The sequence below is a fragment of the Apiospora marii genome (assembly GCF_038362585.1).
Source record: "Apiospora marii strain CBS 49790 chromosome Unknown utg000001l_segment0_segment0, whole genome shotgun sequence".
Classification (NCBI taxonomy): Eukaryota; Fungi; Ascomycota; class Sordariomycetes; order Amphisphaeriales; family Apiosporaceae; genus Apiospora; species Apiospora marii.
Window position 1 is genome coordinate 628,934 of NW_027117372.1, and position 23,237 is coordinate 652,170.

The 23,237-nt window shown below is 54.8% G+C and overlaps 11 protein-coding genes across 11 annotated transcripts; 7 read left to right on the forward strand and 4 right to left on the reverse strand.

Moving 5' to 3' along the window:
- Positions 1–932: 932 nt before the first annotated feature.
- On the forward strand, positions 933–2,461 carry PG985_000210 (uncharacterized protein; the record flags this gene model as incomplete). The annotated part of the gene is made up of 3 exons (XM_066819979.1): positions 933–972; positions 1,052–1,225; positions 1,296–2,461. The coding sequence occupies 3 exons, from the start codon at positions 933–935 to the stop codon at positions 2,459–2,461; spliced, it is 1,380 nt and encodes a 459-aa protein (XP_066690858.1).
- Positions 2,462–3,402: 941 nt separating this feature from the next.
- On the forward strand, positions 3,403–3,894 carry PG985_000211 (uncharacterized protein; the record flags this gene model as incomplete). Its single annotated transcript, XM_066819980.1, has 2 exons — positions 3,403–3,416; positions 3,528–3,894. 2 exons carry the CDS (start codon positions 3,403–3,405, stop codon positions 3,892–3,894), a joined length of 381 nt encoding a protein of 126 aa, XP_066690859.1.
- A 141-nt stretch (positions 3,895–4,035) lies between these two features.
- Positions 4,036–5,283, forward strand: PG985_000212 (PIN domain-like protein; the record flags this gene model as incomplete). The annotated part of the gene is made up of 1 exon (XM_066819981.1): positions 4,036–5,283. One exon carries the CDS (start codon positions 4,036–4,038, stop codon positions 5,281–5,283), a length of 1,248 nt encoding a protein of 415 aa, XP_066690860.1.
- A 504-nt stretch (positions 5,284–5,787) lies between these two features.
- Positions 5,788–6,351, reverse strand: PG985_000213 (zinc-binding domain-containing protein; the record flags this gene model as incomplete). Its single annotated transcript, XM_066819982.1, has 1 exon — positions 5,788–6,351. One exon carries the CDS (start codon positions 6,349–6,351, stop codon positions 5,788–5,790), a length of 564 nt encoding a protein of 187 aa, XP_066690861.1.
- A 2,305-nt stretch (positions 6,352–8,656) lies between these two features.
- On the forward strand, positions 8,657–10,009 carry PG985_000214 (uncharacterized protein; the record flags this gene model as incomplete). Its single annotated transcript, XM_066819983.1, has 1 exon — positions 8,657–10,009. One exon carries the CDS (start codon positions 8,657–8,659, stop codon positions 10,007–10,009), a length of 1,353 nt encoding a protein of 450 aa, XP_066690862.1.
- A 2,149-nt stretch (positions 10,010–12,158) lies between these two features.
- Positions 12,159–12,995, reverse strand: PG985_000215 (uncharacterized protein; the record flags this gene model as incomplete). The annotated part of the gene is made up of 1 exon (XM_066819984.1): positions 12,159–12,995. One exon carries the CDS (start codon positions 12,993–12,995, stop codon positions 12,159–12,161), a length of 837 nt encoding a protein of 278 aa, XP_066690863.1.
- Positions 12,996–15,252: 2,257 nt separating this feature from the next.
- Positions 15,253–16,227, reverse strand: PG985_000216 (uncharacterized protein; the record flags this gene model as incomplete). The annotated part of the gene is made up of 1 exon (XM_066819985.1): positions 15,253–16,227. The coding sequence occupies one exon, from the start codon at positions 16,225–16,227 to the stop codon at positions 15,253–15,255; it is 975 nt and encodes a 324-aa protein (XP_066690864.1).
- An 854-nt stretch (positions 16,228–17,081) lies between these two features.
- PG985_000217 (GrpB domain protein) lies at positions 17,082–17,714 on the forward strand (the record flags this gene model as incomplete). Its single annotated transcript, XM_066819986.1, has 1 exon — positions 17,082–17,714. The coding sequence occupies one exon, from the start codon at positions 17,082–17,084 to the stop codon at positions 17,712–17,714; it is 633 nt and encodes a 210-aa protein (XP_066690865.1).
- Positions 17,715–17,919: 205 nt separating this feature from the next.
- On the forward strand, positions 17,920–18,495 carry PG985_000218 (uncharacterized protein; the record flags this gene model as incomplete). The annotated part of the gene is made up of 2 exons (XM_066819987.1): positions 17,920–18,106; positions 18,245–18,495. The coding sequence occupies 2 exons, from the start codon at positions 17,920–17,922 to the stop codon at positions 18,493–18,495; spliced, it is 438 nt and encodes a 145-aa protein (XP_066690866.1).
- Positions 18,496–19,239: 744 nt separating this feature from the next.
- Positions 19,240–20,789, forward strand: PG985_000219 (FAD/NAD(P)-binding domain-containing protein; the record flags this gene model as incomplete). The annotated part of the gene is made up of 2 exons (XM_066819988.1): positions 19,240–20,275; positions 20,347–20,789. 2 exons carry the CDS (start codon positions 19,240–19,242, stop codon positions 20,787–20,789), a joined length of 1,479 nt encoding a protein of 492 aa, XP_066690867.1.
- An 83-nt stretch (positions 20,790–20,872) lies between these two features.
- On the reverse strand, positions 20,873–23,007 carry PG985_000220 (uncharacterized protein; the record flags this gene model as incomplete). The annotated part of the gene is made up of 6 exons (XM_066819989.1): positions 20,873–21,040; positions 21,109–21,384; positions 21,458–22,136; positions 22,202–22,534; positions 22,628–22,704; positions 22,759–23,007. The coding sequence occupies 6 exons, from the start codon at positions 23,005–23,007 to the stop codon at positions 20,873–20,875; spliced, it is 1,782 nt and encodes a 593-aa protein (XP_066690868.1).
- Between the last annotated feature and the right edge of the window lie 230 nt (positions 23,008–23,237).

Genomic DNA, 23,237 nt, shown 5'->3' on the forward strand with positions numbered 1-23,237 from the left:
GATAATAGGACTATAGAGAGACCTGCTTCATTGACCAATCTCTCATGGTTTCACATTGGGCGTCGGACTGATCTCTGGGAGTTCGGCGACACGATGAAACGACAGGGCGAGGTTTGCCGCATACCTTGAAGCATACCTCGAAGCTTATGAGTTTGGTGAGTGGCTTCCATCTACTCTCTATGATGATGGGTCACGTGTTTCTATGATTGCATGGGCTCAGGTAGACCAGAACGATGTGAAAGCGTGGGCGACAGCGGATATGATACACATGACACTGCATTCAGTCCTGTTGACTGTTGCTGAACGGTTGACGGCCATTTAATCCCATTGCGATGGTAAGTTTCGTGACACCTGTCAATGTGTCAAACTTGGGCGGATCCGACTGTCGCAGTCCCCGCATGCAAACAGGCGGCAAACATGCTACGCTGAGTTTGAAGTTTCGGTGCATGGCCATAGGCTATCAAGTATCTGGCGATAATCAAGATCATGTTTAGCCCCGTGTAACGAGAATCTCACGATGCCAGTTCCCACCGGGTCTCAAATCGATCTGATAATGATGGTCGTTGTCGGGAAATGGCAAGGTGGCGCACCGTTGACAGGGGTAGCTATTGATTCGGCTAATGCAGATGCAGCGTAGCTCAAGCTAGAAGCCCCCAAAAGCCGATGCCATCAGCGTTCTGATCAGCGCTCCCCGAGCTTCCCCCCTGTACCCCGTTTTTAGCAACGTCCCTGGGAGCTGGCCCCAGCTACCGGGCTGTGCGCGCCCAGAACCTACAACAACCAACAACGGCACAATGGGATTGAGCTGGCCTTTGACATCAAGGACATCATTTCCCGACTCCCTTTGTTCCAGGGGGAATTCCTCAACGCATCGACCAATTGTAGAAGCAGCCATCATGCCAACTACTCTCAAATAAAAACGTCCAATCGGCATGAACACCACTGTAGATCTCTCGGGCCTCAACGGCCGAGGTAAGTGCTACATGATCACTACAACCCTGAAAGCCGTGCATGCATGGGAACCCCACGCGCTAACCACGAGGCCTGCCAGATATATCTTGGTCGACGATACCGACAGACCTGCTCCTCGCCGAAATGTCCAGACGACAAGATGCCGGTCCCTCCGAGGACAAGAAGCCGGCCTGCGGTTCGGGCGAAAAGGGCTCCTACGACACGCCGTTACACGTCTTCGCCCTCGTCCTGATATTGGTGTTGTCCACTTTAGGTATGCAAGAGCTATAGACACGCATGGATATGCTCGCTGGATAGTGTGCTGATATATCTACGTATGGCAGCATGCGGTTTCCCTCTATTTTCGCGCCGTGCCTCGTCGAGCCGCCGATCGCACCGAATCATCTTCCTCTGCCAACACTTCGGCACGGGCGTTCTCCTAGCAACTGCATTCGTGCACCTCCTACCGACCGCCTTCATGTCGTTGACCGACCCGTGTCTTCCGCATATATTCAGCAAGGGGTACCGGCCCATGGCGGGTTTGATTGCGATGGTGTCGGTACTCATTGTTGTGTCGATTGAGTCGTACCTCACTACCCGAGGTGCTGGCCATTCACATTCCCACGGACACGGGTGTGTGTCGGAGGAGGAGGAGCTACAAGAGCTTACCAACGGGGCAGCCCATGCGCCACCCAATGGAAGCCTGGCAGCAAAGCGAGCCTCGAACCATCGACCAGCAGAGTTGAGTCTCAACGACTTGGGGGACCGAGAGGGACTTATGGCCGGCGCCTCGCCGCTGCCCGAGGCAACTCCGACTTCGATACCCCCCAACAGCGCGAGACCGGGGGCTGCGAACCGCAAGGATGACGACGACGAAGACGACGACCTGGACCTAAATCTTGACGAGCTCGACCCGGTGAACGGCGACGATTCTCGGCCACTTGCTGGCGGTCGCCGCCACGGGCACAAGCGCCAGAGTTTGGAGACGGGCGTGCCCCATGTTCCTAACCCGGAGGAGCAGAAACGCCTGATGATCCAATGTTTACTGTTGGAAGCCGGCATCCTCTTCCACAGCGTCTTCATAGGCATGGCCGTTTCGGTCGCGACAGGACCCCCTTTTGTCGTATTTCTGGTGGCCATCGCGTTCCACCAGACCTTCGAGGGCCTCGCGTTGGGGTCGCGCATCGCCGCCATCCACTTCCCGAAGCACTCGCTCCGGCCGTGGCTGATGGTGCTGGCGTACGGAACGACGACGCCCTTCGGGCAGGCGATCGGCCTCGTGGTGCACCGGATGTACGACCCGATGAGCCAGACGGGCCTGCTGATGGTGGGGTTCATGAACGCCATCTCGAGCGGCTTGCTGCTGTTCGCGGGCCTGGTGCAGCTGCTGGCCGAGGACTTCCTGACGGAGAAGAGCTATCAGACGCTCAAGGGCACGAATAGGATGCACGCCTTTTTGGCGGTCATTGCGGGGGCGACCCTGATGGCGGCGGTGGGTGCTTTTGCGTAGCGGGGTGCGATACGGCACGCACGGAATTTGTTAATTTAGCGACGTTCATGTATAGAATAGGGGAGAGAACATATTTTATCGTGTGTACTCATTTCGTTCCTTGCAACAAACTTGATCAGCAGCCTCCTGCTGACAGTGGTCTTTTCTCGGGATAAACCTATACTTCAGGGTGTTATTACGCCTTGGCAAAGATTGCTAAAATGCCAGAGCCTATCTTCGGTTCATCGAGCCCAAATCCAGCATGCTCCTCGCTCTATGAGAAGGTCGAAACAGCATCGAGCCACACAGCGGCATATGAGTGGTTCCCACTTATGCAAGGGGCAAGTTGGGTGACAGTACAGGGGACCGCTGCCGCCCTACAGAAGTTGAGATCTGGGGTGCGACGCGCTAGATGCTTGGCATTTCTCGATCGCGTCCTACGCCGGCCAAGGGTGGGAAGGCATTGCCAAATGCCATTAATGGTTGAAAGGGTGAATGGTAAGTCTATATAGTCATGTTTGCTGCTTATATTTGAAATTAAAATGTCGGAAGTAAAAATAGAGTACGAGTACACCTCCATGAATGTTTCACTTGCAACACATGAGATCTTGTGCGTCAACCTCGAGGTGTTGTTCCTCGGCTTGTTCATGAAGTGACATGGATCTTTTCACCTGGAAACGATGATAGAGGGGGGTTGTGTTACGGTCGTACGACATTGAACGTGGAGTACACTGAGTGTTGTTGCATACAACATTGAACGTGGAAAACATCGAGTGTTTTCTGCATACAACACATGCGCACCCATAGCTTTGTACGACCTTTTCTCTATGGATCGCATTTCTTCCAATTCCATCCTGTCTGCTCCATCTTTCCTTCTTCTTCTTCTTTTTGTGAACCAGGATTCCCAACACACGAGCTCTTCAACCACGTGATTACAGACCCTTGCGCCCGTCTCTTGTGCCATGGGGGTTAAAGGGTGAGTACATATATCTTAGTGTTTTTCGTCCCATCCCCCGTTAGACTAGGCAGCCGGTCTACCGACCGCGAGGATGTTTGCTAATGATGGCTGACCGGTCCACACCTCTAGCTTCTGGGAGGCCGTCACCGCGGACTATCCCGGCCGGACGGTGCGCCTGTGGGAACTCAACGCCGAGCACGTCGCGAAGACGGGCCGGCCGATGCGCATCGCCGTCGACGCCCCGATCGACGTCTACAAGTACAAGACCGCCACCGACCACGTCACCGCTGACAAAAAGTACGGCGGGATGAACCATCCGACCCGCACGCTCTTTTACCACGTCTGCCACCTGCTCGCCGCGGGGGTCGAGCCCGTGTACGTGTACGACGGGCCGGGCAAGCCGCCGATCAAGCGCCAGAAGCAGACGAGCGCGCCGGGGCCCTACCGGCCCTACACGCCGTCGGCCGCGTGCCAGCTGCGGTCCGAGGCCGAGTAGCAGCGCGAGGGCGACTTCCGGCACATCGCGTACCTGTCCCGGCAGTTCCTCGGCTTTCTGGGCGTCCCGATCCTCGAAGCGCCCGGGGAGGCCGAGGCGGAGTGCGCGGCCTTGGAGAGGGCCGGGCTCGTGGACGCGGTCATGTCGACCGACGGAGACGCCTTCCTGTTCGGGGCGCAGACCGTGCTGCGGGGGCTGAATGCGAAGAACCAGGTTTGCATGGTGGAGGTTTTTAAGATGGAGGACCTGAAGAGGGCGAAGCCTCCTCTGACGCAGAGGGTCATCTTCGCCATGGCTATCCTCGCCGGTGGCGACTACAGCACCGGCCTCCCAGGCTGCGGCCCGGAGCTCGCCCTCAAGATTGGTACGTCCAATCATGGCGGTCTCCTCTGGACCCTGGCCGAAAAGGAAGCTTTGCGGGCGGAGAAGTTCCCAATTTGGAGAAGTCGTCTCGCAAAGGACTTGAAGGAGGGCAAGTTCGGAAGGAAGGAAGTCACGCTTGCCGCCGCTCTGGGTGACCATTTTCCAGACCTGGCCGTCGTCGGATACTACATTAGGGAAATGAAGAAGAGCACGACGACACCAGCCATCGATTGGAACAAGGACGTCGATGTCCCCGGTCTGAGACAATTTACCCGGGTCTATTTCGACTGGAAGTACCGGCACTTTGCGGTGAAGTTCGTGAGGACGACCGACCTCTGTCTCCTGGTCCGCAGGCTTCTCCGCTGCATAGCGTCGGGGACGGACGGGTCGAAATGGGTCACCGTCCAGAAGATCAAGACCAAGGGAGAAGGGGCGGCGAAAGAGATCCGAGTCAAGCCCAACCATGCCGTCGTAGTCCCCGTGGACGTCATGGCCGAGCCAATTGTGGACGCCTACAAGGGGAACCTCAAGAAGGAGGAGATGGAGGAGGATCTGGAGTGGCTTCCGTTCTGGCTCGTGGAGAAAGCCTGTCCTGCCCTCTTTCAGCCGCCAACCGAGGCCCCCATCAGTAACCCCAAGAGAAAGGCGGAAGAAGGTGGTCAATCCGAGGGCGAAGCCCCGAAACGTGGTCGAGGCCGCCCACCCAAGGACCGAGCCGCAGCTGACTCGGGTAATACGACCATCCCCAAGCGCGGCCCAGGCCGGCCACCCAAGCCCAAGCCCTCGGCTGCCGACAGCAGCCCATGCGCGGCGAAACCTAAACACCCTGCGGGACGAACACCCTTGCAATCAATCACCCCGAATCGGGGCGTAACGGCTGCTAAGCCGCAGACTACCGCCCCAGCTGCGGGTTCTACCACCCCAGATATAACCAGGGCAAAGAAGGCATTGGCGGCGGAGTCGCCTTTGGGACTAGCGACACGCAATACTTCACTTGCTAGAGAGATCATAGATCTTACCGAGTAAGACTAGGTAGTCGCAGGATGTTATATCTGGACAGTCGTCCCGAGATTAGGCAGGGGTCTTGCGGAATGTTCCGACATAGCATGCTGCTGTTAGCAAATTAGGAACGGGATATGTGCGAACAATTTCAAATGAGTACACGTACGAGTTGAATATACAAATTGTCATTGGTGCGGTTTCAACAACAAGCCACAATTTCATGGTACATAAGTCCCAAAGCATGCATAGAACCGCGCTGCGATGTATTGCGGTACGTCACTGTCCAAGTCCGATCTACCTGGGATCAAAGACCATTACTAGATCAAGCTAAAATAGGGATTGCAGACTGAAGAGTCGAAGCTGTACCCAGCCAATAAGCCACCATTATATCGAGTCCACAAACCACCAACCTGACCTCCCAAATCCGTGCTCTAGAGTTTGTGAACATGATTGTACCGAGTCTTCAAATGTCCGGACAGCAGTCTTGATACCACGACATCAGCGCTTCCTGTATGACCTTGCCAATTTTCATACACAGTTGATAAAAAACACTTCGCCGCCACGAACTACTACTGTTCGGCTTCTCTGAGAGTCACCTCGCTGGCAATGGCCTCTCTTGCAACCCTCGCACAGGTCCTCCTCGTGAGGTCGGCTGGTCTCGGTGAAGTTGTACGGTGCTCGCTCTTGCTTTACTCCTGCCCAGCTTCGGATGCGATAGGCAACCCGGTTCACGTAGCATCTCTGGTCTATCGAGAAGGTGCCCAAGGCGTTGCACGACTTGCACCGTTGGTTGAAAACAGTCGCGTTGTAGGCTAGCTTTTGCTCTCCATCGGTAAAGCGCCGGATGATGATGTTCACTTTCTTGCTGCTCCATGCTGATTTGGAACAGAGATTGTTGGTGCAAGTGAACTTGCCCATGATGAAGGTTTCATACTTCTCCTGGGCCTCGCTGTCCTGTCCCTCCTTGTGGAAAGTGACCTGGTCGATCTGGCCATGGATAGCATCGACGACTCGCTTGTGCAGCCAAGGAAACATGAAGGATGTTCGCGTCTCAATTGCGGAGTCGAAGGGAACGTGCTTTCCGTTGGCCATCGTGAAAGTCATTGGATTGGGTTAAGGTGCGCTGCGTGGTGATCGCGAAACGATGCGATGTTCGAGGGTTTGATGTTCTCAATTGTGACAAAAGACAGCCGAACTGAAGAGGATTGGTAGACGGTTGACGATATGTCAGGACTGTTCATGAACGAGTTTATTCAATTATCATACCGGGAAAATAGCTTTGGAGATTTGATAGCGTTGTGACTCTGGCCGGTTGTGGGTGCTGTTGTGGGAAAGGTAGCTGTTTTGGAAGTCGCCATTGGAGAAGGAGCCATGTGACTGCCTAACAAACGGAAAGGACTCCAGTCCATCTGGAAGCTCTGCTGCTGATTTTGCTCTTTCCTCTTCATCATCTCGTAATGTGGTGGATCCCTTGATTGATCGTTCTTTCCGTGTCGTTTAGCAGAAATACGGTCGACCTGCAGCCAGATCGAGCTTGACGGCCAAATGGCTAGAGGAGCAAACAGCGTGCCAGTAAATGGATGGGCAACAAACGGATGAATTTCCACCAAAAGCTACTAAATCGACATGCTTGGAGCATTCCAGATTTTCTGATTAGCCATTCCTGATACTAAAAATATTTGTTCGTAGGAGCATGAAGAAAGTATGCCACTCCCCATGTGATTTGACGGCCCAAATACCCCGGCATTTGGGACTGACTGACACTAACAGACTGTCAAATCCCACGCCTCCTGCCAAATTACGCTGCAGATTCATTGTGTCATGCAAGATATAGTAAGTAACTGAAATCAACCCTGTTTTCCAGCTAAAGCAAGGGCCTCCTGTCAGTATCAACCTAACACCAAGAGCGGCTGCTTTACCCTGTTCTCCATACCCATACCCATATTGCTGTTAGGCCTTTGGTACCATCTGGTGAGGCGACTGAAGGGGAGATTTCGCGGCAGGGCTTAGTTACATGCATGTATATACATTAGGTACATACTTGAGTACATGGCGACAAGTGAAGGGAGTGTAGAGGAAGTACCTATTCCGAAGTTCTCCTCAACTCTACATCTTCAACAGAACCCACCCTCCCTCGCCTCGGCTAACGGCATCAGTTCCTGTTTGCCGCGACCACAGAGGTCACTTGCACCCACTGTCAGAAGCTCAAAATGTCGAAACCATTGGTGGAAGGGCGGGGAAGAGCGGGTTCAGCCCTGCTGAAACGGCAGCTGGGTTGCTCCTGTCGATCTTCGAATGTCACTTTGGGAGACGAATAGCTAGCCAAGCCCCTACAAGTCTCCTAGGTAAGACGATTTATTTCTGCAGATGCGGCCGCTTGCTAGTTCATCCACCTCAGGACCCTGTAGTGAGAGGGGCTTTCACGACGGCTGATCGACCAAGGACGTTCTGCATTGACGCAACCAGTAGGGCAGATAGCGGGCCCCAAAAGACGATAGAATGAACTACTTACTCTTGTCACATGCACCGCCCAAGGCTGTGTCACAGTGAGCGAGGCCCCACCATTTCTCTCTCTGTCTCTCTCTCTCTCTCTCTCTCTCTCTCTCTCTGTGTAGTTGTGCTGTTGCCTGATCGTGCCGTCGTGGTCGTAATCGAGCACCAAAGCAAGCCTTTCTGATATGATGTACTTGGCCCGATGCCAAGTATCGTAATGGTATCTAAGCCATGCACCTTTGAGCGCCTGTAATTAAAACTGTAGCCACCTAAAAGTGGCATCTGCCCGGGTGGGCTCCGATGCGCAGAGACAGCCCTGTAAGTGGGGTGCGAACCAGAGCAAGGCAGATTCCCAGAGCTAGGCAGCGGAAGTGGAAGCGGAACAACAGGGTTGATTCTGTATGCCGATTGTACTTCATTTTCCAGTCGACCGGAGCATTGGACAGAGTGGTTCGATCGTCGGTCGCGCCCGTTAAGATACGGATCTTGGAGATAGATCTCAACCCTGCTTTGGCACGAGGGACCTCTCCGATGGCGTGTTTGTATGAGTAATACGATGCAATACCCACAAGAATGACACACTGCTGCGTCTTCGGGCGATGGGCGAGTCCAGATGCCTGGGAATCGTACATGCTAGCTTACTAAAAGCTGTATCATCAGGGGCGCGGGGCGCGGGGCGTGGGGGTACACTTAACGCGTTGCAAGGACTCGACCGCGTTTCTAACACTGGCTGCCTGAATTTTCCGTCTACTTTCTCGTTCACAATAAATAATTTCTATATAATCTATCCAGGGATCCGTTCTCTTCTGCCTAGTGGCCCGCTCGTAGCTACACTCATGTAAATCCAAGCCATCTTTTCAAGCTGCTAGCATACACGCTGGCGTACAAACTGCCTTCCACCACAATGAACGCCAAGGAGTCCGTGCCGTCCCGCTTCCCCGCTAGGTCAAAGCCACAAGCTAACGGTTATTCAAGGGTTCCCGGTCTATGGAGCCATCTGTTTAAGATATCCAACATCGCGGAGTCCGTTCCTTTATCTCGAATCGGCACCGAATATATCGATGGCAAGAGCCATCAACGTATGCGAGTCGCCGTTGATGTCCCATCATTCATCGAAGGGATCATAAGAATAATGAAAAATAAGATTGACATCGGTCAGAAGAATGTTGTGGTGGCAAATGACCTGCTCGACCTCGCGATGAATATTCGAAAAGCCGGGAAACAGCCTATGTTCATATTCGATTCGTCGGCACCATCTTCCGCTGCTAATACCGATGGAACGGGCGACGAGACAGAAGACGGGGATGAGAGGATCGACCATCAGCGGATAGCCAACCTCACTAAAGAACGCCTCGAGAAGGAGGGTTTATCTTTCTGCGACGCTCCAGGCAAAGCTGTGGCGGAATGTGCCGCCTTGCAATCGGCTGGTCGTGTGGATGCGGTGATGTCCAACAACAGTGATGTCTTCTTATTCGGAGGAAAACATGTCTTGTACCACGAGAAGACCCTGGACGGTGTCGTTATGGTCAAGGAACTTAAGGAGGAGGACCTGAGGTCGGCAAGGCCCGATATATTCTCAATTCCAAACTGCTTTCTTGCAATTAATATTCTCTCCATTGGCGTCGAGTCTTGTGGCCCAGCCATCGCCTTCGATATTGGCGCATCTTCCTACGGCCACCAGCTGGCGGCGATAGTTAACAGCAACCAGTGGGACTGTATCGACGAGTGGAAGAAAAACCTTCTTCAAGACTTCAAGGCTAAATATCCTAACATCGCTCAGTCTCTTCCTACCACAGAAACACTCCCCAAGCAGGCGGCCATCCATCTATACAAGGAAGAGAGAAAGCGGAGAGGCCAAGACAAGACGGGCCACGGACGTCAAACCAGCGACCCGTTACGGCCTGCTCTGGACGAAACCTCGGGGAACCCAGTCAACCCATGCAACTCAGTTAGGCCTGTCAAGCCAGTCAAACGAGCAAGCTTGGCAAGCCCAGCCAACTCTAAGGGAGGGAAAAGGCAGAGATTCCAAGACAAGACAGACCAGAATCATCGAATCAGCGACTACTTGCGGCCCGTTCTGGGCGAAACCTCGGCCAACTCAGCCAACTCGGCCAACACAGTCGAATCAAGCTCAGTTCCAAAGCCGACCAGGCCGGAACCTGTCAAAAGCACAAAGAGAGATTACACACCGTGGTTGATAGACCGTGTAGACCTGGAAAACCCACGCAAACGTCGTTCAAAAACAAGCAGCCAATGAATGGAACACGGGTCGATATGGAAACTTTTGGGGAGGATCTGGGTTGGATTCGAATTTGGGTACATCACGATTTGCGAGGATGGAATTTATGTGAGCGACAGTGCGCACTGCTTTGACGGGAACGGGTATCTGGTCGGGTTGGATTTGGCACGATATTATAAACATGGATATACCCCGGGTCAGGCGTTACAGAAATTGTGATTACTATTTGCTATATATTTTCCATCCAACAAGCACGATTTCAGGGTCTAATACAGAATATACTTTTGCTAAGGATTGCCGCGGAGTATTGTTCAGCATCTCTTGTGGCAGCACAATTGTTAGCGTGGGGTCGGAATGTACCTAAGCCTAGGTACGCTTAGTGGGCTGGCCCGAATGGGTGACACGCTAGACTCTAGAGCTCTACCAAATATGCTAGGTATGGATCTGACATGCAACCGCAACCACATTGCAATGGTCTTTGCCAGTAGATGAAGTATATATCTGTGCATGAAATGCTTAGTTCATTAGGTACTTATGCAGGGCTAATGAAAATAAGTTCCTTCGCGGGTGCAACTGGGGGACCAACTCTGCGGTAAGGGATCACATCGTATCAATCGGCTCCCCAAGTCCACGTCCCATTCCAGCAACCCGCAACCCCGCCCCCTTTCGAAGTAATAGCCGAGGGGACATCACGATGAGATTCATGGATCATGATGAAGCAACCCGTCCGCCATGTCTTTGATGGGTAGACTGGTTCTTCAGTTCTCGGTTAGTAGAAGGACGCCGTGAAAGGGCTGGAGCAAGCGCGAGACCTACTGTCGCAACAACCCGCTTTTTTCTCGAGATCAACATGGGCGATCCGTACTACCGCAGCTGACGCCAGGGGCTGCGATGGCTACAGCGGACCGAAACTATGGAGTTGCGGTACAGACTCATCCGTGAGGAGAGCAACTCGAGGGAGAGGGTGAAACACATTGTATATGATCTGGTTCCGCAAGCAGAGAGATGGTACAAGGAATCAGTACGCAATTGAACTGACGATGGCCGCCTTGTCGAGCTTGGCGGTGGGCTTGAGAGACAGATTGAACACCAAGCAGAGTGCTCCTGGTGCTTCAATATAAGTATCCATGATTCAGTCCCCGCGAGCCCGATGGCCTAGCCAGAGCCGAAGATGTAGGTGTGAACTTAGGCTTTAGCGGTGTGGGGAAGATAAGATGTAGCTGTCCGAATGGAAAGCCGTGCCGGACCCGGCTTTGAGGAATCCCGACGCTAGACATTGGTCCGCACTTTACCTTGCCTATGATGCTGACATGGAACTAGGTCACTTGACTAGGGATGTACGTTATGCGCATTATGCACGAATAAGTATAATGCCGGTAATTCCCTTGAATAGTGCATTATACCATACAAACCTGCATAATGTTATTCCGTGACGTCGGCGTCCGGATGCCCTCTTAATCGCAAAGTTCGGCAGGCAGTTTCATCGATGCGAGGCTACCGATACGTATCGGACGTCGCCGTGCGAGCCTCGTCGTCCGGATAGCTGTATGGATGAGGTTATCCGTCCGATGGCGTGCTGTATAATACACTATGCAGCATAATGCAATTATACTGTATAATAGCGCATAATGTATTATACTGTCATGCAATCGTACATCCCTGCACTTGACAGATGCTTGCTAGGCCTCGGTCGTGTGTTTGGGACGTTGATTCAATCCAAAATGCCACAATCCTGTGTTGTATGTCCTCTTCATTGTTTCTACCTCACCTGGCACAGGCAATTCGTCCTTAACATTCCTCAAAGGGGTGAAATGAGTTACCATACAGCAATAATAGCGCTTTTAAGATATGATAGGTACCCTACAAGTACTAATATGCATTGGTCCTGTACCGAATGACGGAAATGCTGAACCGCACTAAAGTGTAGACTTTGACGACGGTGCGCCTAAACCCAAGATTGAGACCGATAGCTCTGAGCTTGGCATTCGCATCCTGCGGTTGCTATTCCCGGAAATGGTGAACAATCAATTCATTGGGGATCTTTGTAACGGAAGAAAGGTCATATGGTATTGGGGTTGAGTAAACCCTCGTGACCCGCTGCCGGTTGCATTTCACCAACGTTGTGAGAGCGGTCAGGTTCATGTTGTTCCAGACCGATCATTTCGTCTCATGTCTCCTCTTCTTGCGGTATCTGTTCGGAACGAACCTCTACAGTAATATCGAGAAAGTACCCGCGGGTGCCCTCGATGTTGCAATCACTCAGCGTCGCTTCGACAACGTGCTCATTGCCCGCCTCGTCAACGAAAAACGGCAAACTCATCGAACTGGTCGAGAAATCCGAACTTGTGGCCGCAATAAGATTGACAAGGTAATCAGCCATGACATAGTCCGCTATCTCCTTGCGCGTTTCGAGGAACCCAAGCGCATTGCGCCATGGCCCCTGACCCTCGACCCAGATGGTGCACACCGGCCGACCGGGCTGGTCCAGCTCATAGCCCATCGTTGAGCAAGCTACGATTGCGCGCGTGGGAATCTGCTGGGCCTTTTTTGGCGGCCCGCTGCCGTTGCTGCTTTCGGGCGCGGGACTTGGGAGCTGGATGACGACCCAGGCGTTGATACCCCGGCCTTGGTGCATGAAGGTCCGACGAGTCTGGTCCCACAGGTGCACTGGTGCGACTTTTTGGATCTGGGACCGTGTACGTACGCGTATGCCGCCGGCAAACCGTTGTTCGAGCCGTTGCGACTCGGCGGGGCTGACGTGTTTGCGGATGTGGACGGTGGGGGGCGCGTCTGCGAGGTACCGGCGGTACCGCGCCGTATAGAGCGACCACGGCCTCGAACGTACGTAACCGTCGGCCGTTTTGGAGAGATATATGCCCTTCCACCCGTCCGAATTGGTCGGGCTCCAATTGTCCCTATGCGACACGCCCAAGTTTAGGACTACGTTTCCGGACTCGTCCATGACTAGGGCGGTCTCGATCTTGAGGCCGCGATTCGTCACCATATACTCCTTTTCGACGCAGAAGTTCTTTATGCGATGCTTTATGTTGCGGGCCGACCGGAAATAGATCGGCGAGGTGGCGAAAACCCCATGGTACCTTTGGCCTTGCGGGCACACTTCGCGGTTGACGTCGTTTTCGTCGTAGGGGGAGGTCGTCCACGCCAAGAGCGAGAGGTCGCCGCTGTCCTTGGCAATCTCCTCCTGTAGCCGCTGAAACGCTTTGCGTCCCTCGCCGTAAATCATGGGCATATGCACGTTGAAGATACCCAGTAGGCAGTACGCTTCGTCCTCGACTCTCGTCGTCTCGCGGGTCGACGCCCACGACATGCGCCGGGCGATGGGCACCTTGTCCAGGTCCGTGCTGTCGAGGAGGATGTCGGCATCGATGCCGGTCACCTCGGCCAGGAGCCGCGTCGTGGTCGGCGTGGACTTCAGCCCGCGGAATTCCCAGGATGCGTCGTAGAACTCGACCTCCCGGGGCGCAATCAGTTCCTGGAGAGTCCAACCCCGAGTCACCCACCGGCACTTCGGAAGTTCCGTCTCGAGCGGAGACGAGTCCGTTTCGGGCGGCAAGTCCTGCAGATACGCGATGCAGAACGCGGCATCCTTGTACCACTGGAACATGGAGTTGATGGCCTCGGAAAGCTCGGCGCTGCTCGTCTTGTCGATGCAGCACGTATCGATCCAGGCAAAGTCGAGGCCGCGGCGGCGGGCAATGGAACACGTGTGCTCGATCTTGGCGAACCCTTTGGCCTTGGCCCCTTGCGGGGGAGTGAGGCTTGCCATTCCATGGCGCTGGAAGTCCTGGAAGCTGATCTCCTCCTCGGCGGCGCCCCACGTGTGCGACAGTATCACGTACGTGCCCGGAGCCGGGTTTATGGTGGAAACCAGCACGCCGGTCCGCGTGTCGATCAGCCACATGGTGATAGACGATGGCGTTGGCGACAAGAACTCGTCCTCGACAACCCGAGATAATGGCTTGTCGGCTCGGTAAATGATACCAAAGTGCCTGCCCCCGCACTTGCTTCTAGAGTGGGAATGGCGCCCTAGCGAAACGTTGGGCTGGAAAGCGTGCCCGCCGCTCTTCACATGGATGCAAGAAGCGCGAGGCCCTGCATGAAGGCATAGGGCTGAAATAATTGCCGCGGTGCGGTTTAGGCCGAGCTGAATGCCCTTGTTCTCCACTCAGCTGTATTGCACTTGGCTCTGAGAGCCACCCATGAATGCGCTCTGTCACAAATGCACGTTAAAGTCCCAGGGCATCATCGATCTTGGGCGTTTGAATGCATATGCTTCATTAGCCCCAAACGGTTGGATATTGGATTTCGAGAGCTGCATTTTGATAGGGCAATTGCTCGTGTTCGATCAGTGAATGTCCCCGTGTTCGCGCTTCGTGTTGCCATTTTGCAGTTGAAGTGACAAAGTGACTAGAGCTTGTGGGTTAGCTGCTGCTGAAGCTAATGTGCCCAGGGCGGGGAGCTTATCGACCCCAGAAGATCAGCATTTGTTGCAATGTTCAACCCTATCCTGACGATCGATGGCCATCTCCCTAAAAGCGCAAGAAGTAAACCAAATTCTAGGCACAGTTTCGTTTATGACTGAACCTGATGCAAGTAGTATGCTAGGCGGTGTCCCCTCCGTTGTTGGGTTTGCCGACACCTGCAAGATTGATTTGCAGGGTTTCCCGTAGTTTCCTGGCCATCACACTGTTAAGACGGTTGGACGGTCCTCGAGAGCGATGCTTGCTAAGCTTGTCATAGACTCGCGCAATCCGAGAGTGAAGATCCCACGGATCTCTTTGGCTGATACCCGTCGGTGAACACTATAGCATAGACCGATTCACTGCAGATTCGCCACAAACCCAGACGGTGGCGTTATCGTTTTGAAGGAGAGCTTCAGCTCTTCTGCTGCTGATAGTTGTACTGACCCGGTGGACGGCAGTGTCACAAGGTCCGTGGGCAGTTCTAGCCGATGGGGCGGACGTTCGAGATCTAACCCTATCGTATTCAAATTCTGATATCATTACAATATGGCTTACAGACAGTTCCAGGAGTCAATCAAGGCAAGCCGATTTGCCAATAACCCGCGTTAAATACTTGCTGCCAATGTTACCCAACGGATTGGTAACCAACCATTGTCTGTGATACACGCCTCTTCACGCAGGCGAAGATGTGGCTTGCAACTCAGACCTCGATCAATTCTGAAAATGGTATTATGCCTCACAGTATGGACCTGGAAATGAAAACCAGTAGTATATCGATCAATTGGAGCGATCTATAGCCCGTGACAGGATGCTTTCTATTTGTTGCCAGCGATGATAGAGCATATCTCGTTGCATCGGTTCCCCAGCTTGCGAATCTTGTACTTTACGCATTACCCCTTCAGCTGTCTCCAAAGCTTCACTGAGCAGCGCTTTCAAAAGGGTTTCGGCCCTGGCTCCCAATTTCGGGACCTTATTCGTGTCGACGTATGCACTAGGCGGGGATTCTCCTGGAGAGGCGAGCATTTGTAACACTGCCACCAAAGGGCGAGAAGGCTCTGATCCGGAAGCCAACATGTAAGGGCCTCCGTGCCCGTTGCTCTCCAATTTCTTCTTCTGGGCTTGGCTCAATCGTGGCAGGATCACCTCGTCCAGGCAGACAGCGTCCCACCTGTTTTCAGCCATCACGAAGCCGTACTCCGCCAGCAAGAGGTCGTTGGAATGATCGCCGTACGAAGCGAACACCTCCTCCCCGGCCTCGTACCGGCGGCTGGCCGTGATCGTATAGCCCTCCTCGGCCGAGTAGGCGACATGGCATCCCTGGTCGGCATGGTTGAACAGGTCCGCGATGGGGAGCAGCGCCAGCCGGTCTTCCCACGGATACGCCTCCAGCTCGGGGGTTTCGAGGTAGAAGGTCCGGGTGTTGACCAGCAGCCAGAAGTACAGGTACTCGTCCCTAGTCAGGGACGGGAAAGCCTTGGCGACGGCGCCCCGCTGGCGCTTGAATTTGGCGTGCTGCTTCTGTACGATCTCGCCCGCGCTTTTGGGAAGAAGCTTTTGAAGTTCTTCCGGCCATGTGAAGGGCATGGAGGCCGCGAAGTCGGTCCTGGTGGGGAGAAGCTTTTTCCAAGATGCGAAGCCGGCGCTCTTGTTCAGGGCTAGATCGGCAGCCAAGACGCCGTGGAAGGATAGTCCGGCGGGCAGCTGACTCGATACCGTATCTGATATGGAATGCAGACTGCGGACGGCTTGCATGGGGACTTCGAGGATGGCATCTCCCGCCTGATGGAGAGCAAATTTCAGTATACCATTCAGATTGCTATCGGGGACGGTCGGTGAAGAGCGGGATGAGGCCGGATCCAGTGGCTTTTCGCCTGTACCTTTAATGAGCGCGTGGCGACGACGCCAATCCCCCTCCCCGGAATCCTGGCCGGTTCGATTCCATTCAACTGGACGCCTAGGCGTTCGGACAGTTAAACGAATGCCCCAATTTCATCCATTTCGAAAAGACAGAGAGACGTAGCTGGAAAATGGGGCAAAGAGGTGCTGAGACATCGTCTACTTATACCGCGGAGGTTCTGGCCCGGATCCGCCCGCTTGTTCTAGGCCCTGGGAGTTCCCCCACAGTCTCACCGCAAAACGTGCTAGATCACAGCACATCACCGTACCGTAAATTCGCCGCAGTCAATCTGTTAAATCCATGGACAGATTGTGAAGGTATTAGGAGAAGCTATAACATGAACTTCCCGAAAACTACGGGCCAGTCACAACAGTTTAGTACCAGAATGAGGATGCTGGTGTTGTTGCTTGTACTCCCCCAAATGGTGGGGTTCCAGTGGACGTTAGCTCGGAATCCCAATCGGAATTCGGTAGTAACTGCCACTCAGCAAGCAGGATCGCCTAGAGTGACTCCGACACCAAGACACCATGGTGAGAGGCAAGGGGGGTTATACTCCGTACCGGGTTCACTTACACCGGTCGGACGTATCAAAATATGCGGTTCAGGTAGGTTCTCATATACGACCGGCAAATTCTTGCAGAACCGCCCGAAACACGCCTATTCCTAGCAAGCATACAACCTCCATCGTGGAGCTGTCGATCGTATGATGATGCCATTAACATCCGAAGCGACAAAGCCCCTCCACAACGCCGACATGAGCGGAGTCCAAATGATAGCGGGCCCACGGAACAAGAAGCCCCTTCAAATCGTCGATTCTAGTCCGGACTGGGCCTCGACCTTCGCCGCCCTGGCACAGCAGATTCGCGACGCCCTCGGCGACGGCCGCGCCCTGGCGGTTGAGCACGTGGGCTCGACAAGCGTCCCCGGCCTGCCCGCCAAGGACGTCATCGACATCGACCTGGTGGTGGCGGACCCGAGCGACGAGGCGGCGTACGTGAGTCGTCTCGAGGAGGCGGCCGGGTTCGTCTTCTACTTCCGCGACCTGTCGCCCGGCGCGCACCAGCACCGCTTCTTCGGCCGCGACGGCCCGCCCGTCTGGGTGAACCTGCACGTCTACGGGCCCGGCTGCCCGGAGGTCGCGCGCCATTGCCTCTTTCGGGACTGGCTGCGCGCCCACGGGCGGGATCGGGAGCTGTATGCGCGGACCAAACGCGAGGCGATGGCGGCTAGTTGCGGTGCGGGGGAGACGATGCGGGAGTACAATGCGCGCAAGGAGCCGGTGATTAGGGACATTTTGGATCGTGCTTCCAAGGCCAGCGAGATCGAATCAGGCAATGAATAGCATAACCCATGTGGTGCTCAAGAAATTTGACAATGTGCCTGTTTCTGAAAACGTTAATGATCGTTTTGATATCTCCAGTGAGTTCGTTACACCACGCTGGTGGGGCGCTGTTCTTGCTAAATGCATCTGCTGTCTGCTGAACTGCCCCCGAACTATTACCCCTCCAATTCATCCACCAACTCAGTTGCATCTTAAGCCTCCAATAATGGCTGCACCGTCTGGTTACGAGCTGGAGTTTCCATCGACTGTTTCAAGCACTGATAAACTCCGCGACTTCATACCCAGCTTCTTCCGGCTCTCTGACGACGCGGCCAGGAACGAGGAATGGATTGAGTGCTTTTGCCCAGACGCCACGCTCGTCATGGGAGAGGACGAGGCACAGGGAACGGAGAGTGAGTAGACATGTCACGGAATGACCCTTCTCTTCACACGTTCCGCTCTGCCAGGATAACCGCGCCTGATGCTCACGGGGTTGTAATATCACGAGCCCGAATGAAACCTGCCGGCTAACTGCTTCGACGCGCTGCCAGAGATCCGCCAACTTCGCGGCAGAATGTGGGACAAAGTATCCTCGCGAAAACATACGCTCTACAGCTTCTCTGAGAATGCGAAGAGCGAGTCTGATGAGAAAGGGGAGCGGCATTTCACGCTTACTGGACAGGTGGAATATGGGCTCAAAACGGGCGAGACGAAGGCGGCGCGTTGGACGGCACATGCCAGAGTGAAGGAGGATGCTGATCGGGTTCGATTCATCTACTACAAGGTGGAAATCCATGCTTAATGGCCTACGTCGGCAATCTCGTCGACCTAAGCATTTGATGCATCAAGGTCACATGTATTTAGAGACGTCGCAGACTTATATCATCAACCTGACCACTTCCTCGGGGCAGTTTATATACTGCGCTTGGACTGCGACCCAGCGCTGTAGTTTAGTTCCAAGACGGGTAATATAGCACGCAATTCAGGTTACTAGCGACGATGATACTCGTCTCCACCGGGTATTAGAATACACATGAGCTCCCCAAGAGTAACAAGTATCTTAAATAGGAAGCCTTCCCGACTGTGGCGGCGCAACTTTTGAAATAGGATGGTAAATCCCCTATCGTGGCAGTTCAGTGTCTGTCGGACGCATCTCTCCGCGTCTGGTGTCTGGTTATTGTAGTAGGTACACTAGCTCAGGTCCCGCTCGTTCTCTGGCGTCATCCGCCCCGCCATCCCATGCTGCCGACGCTCCAGACCTGCAGATCTTTAAGTCTTCACATCTTCAACTTGAGACTTGAGACGTACTACTATTAATAAGCACGGGCAATTCATGAATACAATAGAAAAGAGTTTGCGAATCAGGGGCCGTCTTGTAAGATGTGGGCACATACCGGTCGTTTGGACCTTGAACGATTGCGAAACCGAGATATGTTGGGATGAGTTTCTTTTGATGTTTCTTTTTGTGCCCAATTTTCACGCTCCATGGCCAATTTTCCTTCCCTCACACCTATTTCTCAGGTGGTACTGTTAAGAGTGGAGGAAAATGACGGAAATTTACGACTTCATTGTAGTGGGAGCTGGGCTCTCAGGGATCAATACGGGGTATCGCCTGAAGACAGAGGTTCCGGAGGCATCATGGACTATCCTCGAGGGGCGCGATAAGATCGGGGGCACCTGGTCCTTCTTCAAGTTCCCCGGCATCCGCTCCGACTCGCAGCTCACGCTCTTCGGGTTCCCGTGGCGCCCGTGGCTGAACGAGAAGGACATGGCCAGCGCGTCCCTGATCTTGGAGTACATCGAATCCGCCGCGCGCGACGAGGGGATCGACAAGAAGATCCAGTTCCAGCACCGGGTCACCACCATCGACTGGTCGTCCGAGGAGCAGCTCTGGACGCTGGGAGTCGAGGTTTTAGCGGACCAGCAGCCGCAGCGCAAGACGCTCAAGGCCAAGTTCCTGCTCAACTGCACGGGCTACTACAACTACGAGAAGCCGCTGCAGACGGAGATCCCGGGCATCGACCGGTTCCGGGGCGTCGTCGCCCACCCCCAGTTCTGGCCCGAGGCCCTCGACTACGCGCGCAAGCGCATCGTCGTTATCGGGTCCGGCGCCACCACCATCACCATCGTGCCGGTGCTGGCCAAGACGGCGGCGCACGTCACCATGCTGCAGCGTAGCCCGTCGTACGTGCTGAGCCTCGACTCGGTCAGCCCCACGGGCTCCTTCATCAAGCGGAACCTGCCCGCCTGGCTGGCGCACCCGGTCAACTGGTGGCGCGCCTTCGTCATGGAGCAGCTCTTCGTGATCTTCAGCCTCACCTTCCCCGACGCGAGCCGGTCGCTCATCCGGGCCATGATGAGGCGGCAGCTGCCCGCATCCGTGCCGGCCGATGTCCACTTCAACCCCAGCTACCCGCCGTTCGACCAGCGGCTCTGCTTGACGCCCGATAACGAGTTCTTCAAGGCGCTGCATCGGGATAATTGCGATATCGTGACGGACAGGATCGAGACCGTGGTGGAGGATGGGATCGTGACCAAGTCGGGACAGAAGATCGAGGCGGATATTATCGTGACAGCCACGGGTGAGTAACCTCATGAAATTGCTGTACAGATACAAGTACCTTTGATTGCTAAATCACTTCTGTTGAAACAGGCCTCCACGTGGAACTCCTGGGCGGCAGGACACCAGTAGTCGATGGCATCCCCGTCAAGATATCGGAACAATACGTCTGGAAGGGGGCCATGCTGACCAACCTCCCCAACGCCGGCTCCGTGACGGGCTACACGACGTCATCATGGACCCTTGGCGCCGACGCGACCGTGCGTCTCATCCTGCGCGTATACAAGCACATGAAGCGCATTGGGGCGACGTCGGTAGTGCCCGTGTTCGACGAGGCCGACAAGGCGCGCGCGAAACCGGTCGTATCCCACAGCTCGACGTACTTTCAGAATGCCAAGGATCGGCTTCCGATGATCACAGGTGATTCGCCGTGGTACGGGCGCATCAGCCCCGTGTTCGACACCTGGCAGCTATGGTTCGGGAGCACCACGAAGGGTATGAAGTATACCATCCCGTCATCGAAAAAGGACGTCTGATTGTCAGTAAGTGTTCTACTAGTGGTAGTGCCTTCTTTTCGATTACCCGAACGCGTCGCACATTGTCCCTGGATATAAATGTTTTAATGGTCGGCCTTCACTTCCAGCGATTCCTTGCTTTGGTAGGGTCCGCCGACTGGAGCCGTACTTGCTTCTTCTTTGGCCCTCTCCTTGTCCACCTTCTTGAGGTTCTTCCAGCCCACGCCAAAGCCTGTTAGAAGCGAAACGCATGATGCTGCTAGCTGTAGATACTGCATTCAATCCATGTTTAGTAACTGTTATTTCGCCCCTTATCGTAAGGGTACGCGAACAGACTCACGAATACGTTGACAATCGCTTTGTTGTATGCGAGTAACACCCCGGGGAGCTGAGCAGCCGACACGACCTCGCGCGCCTCGGTGATTCCGATGCTGGCAAAGACTCTCGGGTCGACGTCCGGCGCGTATCTGGCAAGGGCCGGGGGAAGCGACGAGGTCATGATTGTCTTGGCCACGCAATTGAACAGTGCTCCACCAAAGAACTGGGCGAACATGCCGTAAGCCGAGGCGATGGATGCGTCCTCGCTGGGCACATTCGCTTGCATGGCAGTAATCAGCTATATAACATCAGTCGCACGAGTCAGTTTATCACGGCCAATCACCAGCACTTGGGCCTATCTCTTGACTTACCACTTGAAGCGCCATTCCTCTGCCCGCTCCCACCAGGATCTGGTACCCTATCCACTCGCCCGCCTTCGTGGACGGTTCAAACATGGTCGTGAGGCCAGAGCCGAGGGCTATGAAGACGTTGCCTGCGACGACCTCGGGCAGATAGTAGCCGGTCTTCTGCACGAGACCGCCGCTGATGACGGAAAAGACGAGCTGCGAGAGGATCATGGGCAGCAGCATGGTGCCGCTCTGCAGGGCGCTGGCCCCCTTAATGGCCTGGAACCAGATGGGGTACCAGTAGAGCGCGGTGAAGGTGCCGCCGGCCTGGACGACGGCCGTGAGGCTGATCATGTTGAGGACGCGCACCTTGAAGAACTTGGTGGGGATCAGCGCGGCCTCGCTCTTGTGCCAGAACCAGACACCCAGCAGGCCGAAGCAGACGACCCCGCTGATCATGAAGCCAAGCACCATGCCCGAATTCCAGGCGTATGTGGTACCGCCCCACTGCAGGCCGACGAGGAACAGCGCCGTGGCTAGCGCGAAGGTGAGCAGGCCCACCAGGTCGATCTGGAGCAGCTTCTCGTAGAGGGTTAAGGGGGCGACTGCCTTTTCTGGAGTCGTCTTTGTTGGTGTCCCGATGCTGGGGATCTTTACGAATAGACCAACGAAGATCATGACGGCGCCGCCCAGTGGCAGGTTGCTACGCTCTTGTCAGTTCAGGGGTTGTTCCTCGCATGAAGGCAAATGGGCGAAACCTGGACGAACATGTAAAAGCACCACCGCCAAGAAGCGCCGGCCGTCAGGGCGCCGCCGATGACGGGACCGACCGCCTGGAACGAGGCGAACAGGCCCATGAGAATGCCGTTGATGACGGACCGCTTCCCGATCGGGACCGACATGGCGATCAGGGTCATGCTGCCGGTTAGGAGGCCCGAGCCGCCCACGCCCGCGATCGCGCGGGCGCCGATGAACATGGCCGAGGAGCGGGCGAGGCCGGCCAGGAGGGAGCCGATGAAGTAGATGGCCAAGAAGGCGATGAACGTCGCTTTGGCGTTGAAGAAGCGGAAGAGCTTTCCCGTTAGAGGCGACACGGCGCATCTTTTCTCACGCCAAGGTTTCGTTTCGTCAGCAAGTATTTACACCAAGACTATTTGGTAAGCATCGGGAAAGGGGTCACTCGGGTCCACGTACGTCGTGACGAAATAGGACGAGGCATACCAGCCCACGTCGGCGGCGCTGTGGAACTCATCCGTGATGATGGGTATCACCTTGGAGGAAGCGGCGTTAGATGAGCGAACACGATCATAGCATGGGTTACACACCGTGGAAGTTATGGTAGCGTTCAAGGCAATCTGCAGAATTGCCAGGAAGACGGAAACCAACAGCAGTATGAAAGGTAAGCCGGTGAGACTAGGTTGCGTGCTGCTAGACGTCGCGGTTGGGCTGTCGGCGACCGTACGAGTGGTCACCGGGTCTTGCTTCTCCACATCGCCAGATCCCTCCTCCACATTGTGCGGCCGAGCCGTAGCGGCGGGCGGTGCTGACTTGGCAGCGATTTCGTCTTGGGACATTCCGCTGCCCCGGGAGGATTTCCGTTTCTCCAAGCAAGACTTGGGCTGAGACCAGTAGCTTGCGGTTTCGTGCACTTGATTGTGCGAGCACAAGTGAGGGAGGACACAACATGGCCATTTTCTTGAGACGAAGAACGCGAACGCGATGGGGATTTGCGCTTTTCAAGTAGCACAACGCTGTTTTGAATCTCAGGTTCTACAACTAACACCGACACCAACACACATCATAT